Genomic DNA, 7,782 nt, shown 5'->3' on the forward strand with positions numbered 1-7,782 from the left:
TTATTACATATTGTTGAATAATGGAGTATTATTTCATTCATATCTAAAATAATTTTATGTTTTAGGTTTTTCGGATTAGGATTTTAGGATTTCAGGATTAATGATTAGCGATTTAATGATTTCAGGATTAAGGTTTTATGATTTATGTTTTACTGTCTATGATTTACGATTGATTATGGTTACATTAGGGTTTATAGTTTATAGTTTAGGTTTTTCTAATTTTAAGATGTAGGTTTAGTGTTTATAGTTATTAATGTAAGGTTTTTTAGGATTTACTATTAGGATTTACGATTTTCGAATTAGGATTTAGGTATGACGTTTTTTTAAGGTTTATTTTTTTAAGTAGGATTTTTAATTAAATTTTCAATTAAAAATCACTAAATTTATTCAAATTTTATAAACTAAATTTTATAAAAAATTTGTTTAAATTTTCATTATTTAATTAATTATTCCTTAAAAAAAAAACGAACAAAATTTTGAAAAAAAAAATTAACTTGAAGTCATACTCACTTAATATAATTTTAATAATTGTCATCCCCACATATAATTTTAGATGTATTAAAAGTATAGTGAAATCATATTCACAATGCACGACCTCACGATTTCATTACCTAATCAGAATCGTGTTCATGATCGATAAATTACTTAGTAGCATAGCATGTGAAAGTAGAGGATATAGAAAAGGCAACATGAAGGAGACACGTAGACGAAGGGACACGTCTGAAGAAGAAGGGCAAAAAGAAGGCACAAATGGCATTGCGTCAGATACCATTCTTCCCTCACACACTTTCTCTCACTCTCACTTCCAAACCCAAACTCAACAACAATAACAACAATCGTTTCTCCTTCTTCACTCCCTCACTCTCTTCCACTGCTCTCATGGCCACTTCTCACAAGGTCTTGCTTCCAATCGCCAACGGCTCCGAGCCCATGGAGGCCGTCATCATTGTCGACGTCCTCCGCCGCGCTGGCGCCGACGTTACAGTCGCCTCTGACTCCGCCAACCTCTCCGTCCTTGCTCGCCACGATGTCAAGATCCTCGCAGACGCCTCCGTCTCCGACGTCGCCGGCACCTCCTTTGACCTCGTCGCCATCCCTGTACCTCTCCCTCTGTCTTTCGAGAGATTGTGTTTAGCGTTGATAATCGAATTTAAGACGTTTTCCATTTATTGATTAGTTATTAGTTCTAAATTGTTATTTAACATCATGGATTGATTGACTGGTTAATTTGTCTTCATCATTGTTAGATTTAATCCTAATTTGTCCATCGTTGAGTTCATGAAGAGTGTCATGCGTGTGTGTGTGATTCAATCACAAAGTATGATAATAGTTTCTCATTAATTGACAGTGTAAAAGTATTTACACTGCCAAAGCATCTCTGTTAAACACTTTTTAGAAGGTAAGAACTGACGATTACTAATTATTGTTGTTATTTGTGTGTGTAGGGAGGGATACCGGGTGTTGAAAATCTGAGGGACTGTAAGGTTTTGGAGGGATTGGTGAAGAAGCATGTGGAGGAAGGACGGCTTTATGCTGCGGTGTGTGCTGCTCCTGCGGTAGTGCTTGGACCTTGGGGTTTGCTGAATGGATTGAAGGTAAAGTTTGCTTTGCAATCCACTTTGTTATGTTGTGTTGCTGGTGGTGATGGTTTTTGTGACTCTGTGTGTGTGGTTGTTGGACAGGCAACTGGTTTTCCTGCATTGATGGAGAAATTGGCCTCTTACGCAGCCACTACTGTCGAGTCTAGGGTGCAGGTGGATGGCAGAGCAGTGACCAGTCGAGCTCCGGGAACTACCATGGAGTTTGCTCTTGCGCTGATTGAGCAGTTAATTGGAAAAGAGAAAGCAGATGAAGTTGCTGGCCCACTGGTGAGGATTTAATTCGTGCCTTGACAATTCTATTTATTTTTTAAATGCAAAGAAATGTAGTATACACCAACGTGTTGCATTTCAGGTGACTGGTGGGAGGAATTAATCTAAACTATAATATTATATGTGGGTGATCAGATTAGATTGAAATGAAATTGATCATCATCATCATCATTGTAAAATTAAATGGTCATGGTTAGTTCATCTCTCCTCTCATGCTATCATCTGATAGCCTGATACCCTTTTTATATCTACAACCTTGATGTCTACTTATAACTGATAATATGTCTAATCTGTCAGTATCCGGGGGAATTAATATGGTTGGGAAACCCTCTCTAGCATGTTTTGTGATATCTGGAAATCAAAATAGGTATGTGTTAGGTCTGGGAATTGGGATTTGAAGATAATAATTCCAGGAAAAGATTTCCATTTATGAACATATTTGAGGCTTTGTCTGCATCTCAAAGATGATTTTGCTGCTGAAACCAGGTAGAGAAAAATATACTAAAAAAAAGTTGTTGTGGTTTATAATTAAGGTTTTATTTGGATAAATTTCTCCATAAATATTAATAGAAGAAAAAAATTAGGTAGTGAAATGAATTGAGCTTCTCCCAAAAGCTAAAACCAACTCATGTACTTCAGCTCTGGGAAAATTTTAAAAAGAGAGCTTCTTTGAAAGTTAAGTGCTTGAGTTTTCCAAAGGTCTAATACTGTAACTTTTCCGAGCTGTTTGTGGTTAATTACAAAAGGTGGACACCCGTGGAATTGAAACATTGAGTGTTCATAACTGGCTGAAGCTAGATGTGCTCTGCTCTGCTCTATTAATGTCAACATGCAGACATGTATATCCACAGAAACAGGGATGGGAACTGAGTGTTAGACAGAACTGAAAAACGCAACACATGTTTGTGCTACATTGTTGAAGTCTAACAGTAAAGACTTTGTAGGAGAGCACACCCTCTTGGCCCTCTTCCTTCCCTGGGGTGGAACCAAATAAAGAAAAAACAATTTTTATCACATGTAAGATAAGTTTATTGGTAATGTATGAGTGAACTGTTGCACATGGGTGCATTGAGCCTTCTACTGCTGAATTTTTGACATACAATAAAAGTGCTATTTTTTAATGCTTTATTATATCAGATCCTTGCTATGATGTAAATTATTTTCCTTTCTCTCATCAGGTTTGTGTGTAATTGAATGTTCAGGTCATGCGTTCCAATCATGATGATGAACATACTTTCAAGGAGTTTAACCCAGTGCAGTGGACATTTGACAATCCACCCCAGGTGAGATTTTGACATTTTTGCTGCAGAATTTCTGTCCATTGAAAATAATATCTCTGAAAAAAAACTGGACTATCTATCATTATTTAGAATTTCTTTGGAAGGAGTGTGTATGCACCCTTCAAAGATAAATTTTGTCATTGGATTTGTAACTTTGACATGCATTGTTACTTGCACTTATCTTCTTTTCAGATTCTTGTACCAATTGCTAATGGTTCAGAGGAAATGGAAGCTGTGATCATCATTGATATGCTGCGAAGAGCAAAGGCAAATGTTGTGGTTGCTTCTGTTGAGGATAAACTAGAGATTGTGGCATCACGCAAAGTTAAACTGGAGGCAGACATGCTCCTTGACGAAGCAGCCAAACTTTCATATGACCTTATTGTGTTACCTGTAAGGTGGCTTCTTATTTTTGTCGATGTATTGAATTAGTACATAACATTTAGTTTGCGTATATATTCAATTTTCTACAGGGTGGACTTGGTGGTGCCCAAGCATTTGCAAACTCAGAAACCTTGGTGAATTTGCTGAAAAAACAAAGAGAATCAAACAAATATTATGGAGCAATTTGTGCATCCCCGGCCTTAGTCTTGGAGCCCCATGGTTTGCTTAAGGTATTTGTTTTCTGGGTCAATCTGTGATCATAAGCATGATTCAGTAAAATGACAATAATATACGTGCAATTCTCTTAGATGCATCTGGTTTGGTTTTCCGTAATCAACTTGGCCACTTGGCCTGCAACAATCAGCAAGGTTTAGAAAGGCATGCATGACAAGCTGCACATAATGTTCAAGTTCATTGAGACACTCTGTTGCTAATTCCCCTAATTCCCCCATGGAGTCTTCATTCTAATTATTTTGTGGTGTTATAAAATGCTTGATTGGCCTAAATATTTCTTTAAACTTTATTTCCAATCTATGCTTTTCCGATTGCACCATGGTGTTAATTTGAGACATGGTTCTTTATTTTCTTCAATACAGGGTAAAAAGGCCACTGCCTTTCCTGCAATGTGCAACAAGTTATCTGATCAGAGTGAAGTAGAAAACAGGGTGGTAGTTGATGGGAATCTCATTACCAGTAGAGGCCCAGGAACGTCCATTGAGTTTGCATTAGCTATTGTGGAGAAGCTGTTTGGACGCAAGTTAGCTCTAGAACTTGCAAAGGCAGTAGTGTTCGGGCGCCCGTAGGATTTTTGAATGCCAAGTTTTTTGTACCGATGCATTATTATATATTTGTGTATGAATAATTGAGTATTTCTCGTTGGCTTGTACCTTGAGTTCTAAAAACGCAAGATAAGTGGTTGTTGGTAACTTTGATTTCTCTTTCATAGTTGCTTTTCATATGTTGCGGAATCTAAATTACTTAAAAGAAAAAATATATTTTGACAATCCAAGATAACCTTATTATAATAATAATAATATTTTAATTATAAAAATATTAATATATATGTCATATTAGACTTGTCAAGATGGGATAGTTAATATATCACCATTCTTACTTAATTGGGAGGGGAGAGTTTCACTGGATCTTTGCCGTGGTTATAATGCTGGTTTAGACAGGGCGATGTTGGTTTTCTTTATTGTTTTCGGTTGAATCTACGTTTTACCTTACAAATAAAAATATACAACTTAGAGCTAGGCTCAGAGTTATGCAGCATTTGCCTTTTTTTTACTTTGCCATTCCAAAAATACCGTCATGATACCTGGTATTCTATCTGTTTCTAAAGATTTGTACTAGTCTGAAGAGTGTTTTCAACTTTTTCTGAACAAATATTTGAAATCAGGAAACAATTTAAAAGAAGTAAGCGATTTTGTTGTACAGATAGAAATAAAATGAAAGCATGAAATAAAAATGCATAGTTTTAATAGACTGCTGGACTAACACACCCGAGGGGAAAAAATTGCAGATTCTGTTGTTGATGGATGTTCACCTCCGAGAATCTTAAAAAGAGTAGTTGCCCTTTTAGTAACTGAAATTTTGAGGTTGGAAAGGTGAGTTTGTGACTTATAATTGTGTCACCGGATTCCCCCCCCCCCTTGATTTGAACTAACATTGAATATTCAATCCGTCCATGATGTTAAATATTCAATGCATATGCCCTTGTTATGTTCTGTTTATAATTGTCTGCAACTACATTTTCGTAATGCATCGGTTACTTTCCGATGTTGGTAAGTGAACTCGGTTCTGCAGTGAAGAAAAGAAACTGAATAATCATTTTTAGTTTCTATCATTCTGGTTCTTGAGTTAATAGTTTAAGTATACACTATTCGGCTTCGAATATAAAGCACTGTAAGTATTGCGTGCAAATAGTTGCATTATACATTAGGAGGTCGTTAAGGAGCTCATAGCAGTATGGAAAATAAAGAAGAATCAGAAAAAAAAATTGATAGCCTTTTTTTTATTGGGACAAATAGTGATAGATTTTTGCTGCATATAAATATGAACTATGCACTATCATTGGTTAAAAAACAATGAAAATCCGTGGAAGGACTGTAACGAGTACCTAATAATACTGTTTGTAAATCTGATCTATTTTCTTGTCCTGTAGCATCTGAACCAAAGAATGAAAAAGTTAAGCACTCTATATCCCACTATGAAACTCAACATTACAGGCAAATTGCTCCATTTTTGTGAATCTTTCAGACCCTGTTGTCTTAAGAATTCAACTCCATGTAGTATGCATTTTCCGTTGCTAATTTCTAAGCACCTCGTTTTCCCTCGCTCTCCCCCATACTCATTTATCATTAGACACTCAAATGGATACTTGAATAGGCTCAAATAGTGCATATAAATCCAGTAACTTGGTATTTTTTCCTCAGATATGAAATACCCTGAAAATAGAAAGAAAGACCCCATTAGACCTGCAATTACTGAGCTCCCCAGGATGAAATTTGGGACCAGAGCGCTGAAACAAGCCACAAGAGAATTCGACATGAGTAGAACCAACCAAACCACTACGGAGAAGTAAAGGAAACCATCGATGTCTTTCCTTAATCCTACAAGCCAATAAACTGGAGTAGAGTACAGAAGACCAACCAATAGAAGGAAGGGAAGGAACACAAGGGCATTAGCTAAAACATAGGAAGAAACTCTATAAGCTCCTCCAGAGGTCTCTCTCATAAAACCTCTTCTCTCAGCCAAGAAAATAGGCAAGCCTTCTGTTGTTGATGATAACAAAAAGGTAAGGCTGAAAGCAAAGAAGCCACTTCTTGTTTGCAATGCTGCATGACTCTGTTGATTGCCAACATTGAAAAATATGCTCCCTAGAATAAAACCAGCTACTATGGCCTGTAGGATTCTGGTGACAAATAGTTGCTTGGTTCTGAATATGTTGCAGCAAAATCTTTGTCCCAGGATTGCAATCTCCTCCATAGGAGAATTTGAATACGCAATTGCCTTTACTTTGGCAACCTTAGAGTACTGCATTCTCATTTTATGATCTTGGTTCTCTTTGAGCAGAAACTGGTTGTCCCCAGATTCTGAAGTATGAATAACCAAGCTTTCCATGACATCAAGAGCAAACTCAAGGACATTGACATGGTCGGGAATGTGGTGCCCAGCTAACTTGAGCCTAGCCTCAAGAAGATTCAATGATCCATTATGCATCACAAATCCATCGGACAGCAAAATGAGGCCATCAAACAGCTCTAAGATTCGGAAACCAGGTTGGTGGATAGTTAAGATAATTGTCTTACCTTGATTAAACGCCACAAGTCTAAGCAATGAGACTACATTAAGAGCTGATGCTGAATCCAACCCTGAAGTTGGTTCATCAATCAAAATAACTGCAGGGTCATGAACCAAGTCCACACCAATGGAAACTCTACGCCTTTCCCCTCCGGATATACCATGGTCTGATGCACCTCCAATTCTTGAATCTGCAATATGGTCCAACCCAAGCTCCTTCATCAACTCTTCAACTCTGACGGCAGCTACTTTTCTTCCCCCAGGAAGCCTCAGCATGGCACTATACATGAGTGTCTCTCTAACTGTCAGTGAAGGGAACAAAGCATCATCTTGTGTCACATACCCTGATGTTCTTCTAAACCGGTTCACATCCATAGGCCTATGATTGACAAGCACATGACCAGACACTTTATTACACGGAGATATTCTCCCTGCAAGAATCTCAAGCAGTGTGGTTTTTCCAGCTCCACTAGGACCAGCAATAGCAGTCAGCTCCCCTGGCCTTGCCTCACAATTCACATCCTTCAAAATGAACTTGGCACCTCTCCCTGGACTAGAACCAAAACAAAGACTTCTATACTCATCAAGTTGGCTGCACAACTTGTATGACAAGTTCCTGGTTTCTATTCTGTACGGAGTTTTTCTGGTGCATGAGATTGGCCTGAATGGTGACCCCATTGTGCGTTTGTATGCATGCAAAGTGAGAGAAGAAATGCATGTATTGGCTATGTTATGTGCAGAAGAGGAGATAGAGAGCAAGATAGGAAGATGAACTAACCCACCAAACTGTGTGCCAGTTATAGGTTTTGTAATGCAAATGGGGTTTGAGTGTTTGGACAAAGGGCTTGACTTGGTGTACTCTTGTACTTCAATTGGTGTGTGGCATTTGGAAATAGTTTGGTTGAGTTACAGTGCTTCAAGAAAGCCAAAGAAAGATAGAAAGT

General features: G+C 37.6%; 2 protein-coding genes across 2 annotated transcripts; one reads left to right on the forward strand and one right to left on the reverse strand.

Annotated features, from left to right (window-relative positions):
- The first annotated feature begins 643 nt into the window (after window positions 1–643).
- LOC137835144 (protein DJ-1 homolog A-like) lies at window positions 644–4,461 on the forward strand. The gene is made up of 7 exons (XM_068643505.1): window positions 644–1,098; window positions 1,446–1,595; window positions 1,683–1,868; window positions 3,074–3,154; window positions 3,344–3,544; window positions 3,625–3,765; window positions 4,132–4,461. The coding sequence occupies exons 1-7, from the start codon at window positions 751–753 to the stop codon at window positions 4,336–4,338; spliced, it is 1,314 nt and encodes a 437-aa protein (XP_068499606.1). The 5' UTR covers window positions 644–750; the 3' UTR covers window positions 4,339–4,461.
- Window positions 4,462–5,551: 1,090 nt separating this feature from the next.
- LOC137835145 (ABC transporter G family member 10) lies at window positions 5,552–7,596 on the reverse strand. The gene has a single exon (XM_068643506.1). The coding sequence runs from the start codon at window positions 7,514–7,516 to the stop codon at window positions 5,681–5,683; it is 1,836 nt and encodes a 611-aa protein (XP_068499607.1). The 5' UTR covers window positions 7,517–7,596; the 3' UTR covers window positions 5,552–5,680.
- Window positions 7,597–7,782: the final 186 nt, after the last annotated feature.

This window comes from Phaseolus vulgaris, chromosome 5 (assembly GCF_000499845.2).
Source record: "Phaseolus vulgaris cultivar G19833 chromosome 5, P. vulgaris v2.0, whole genome shotgun sequence".
In the NCBI taxonomy this organism is placed as follows: domain Eukaryota; kingdom Viridiplantae; phylum Streptophyta; class Magnoliopsida; order Fabales; family Fabaceae; genus Phaseolus; species Phaseolus vulgaris.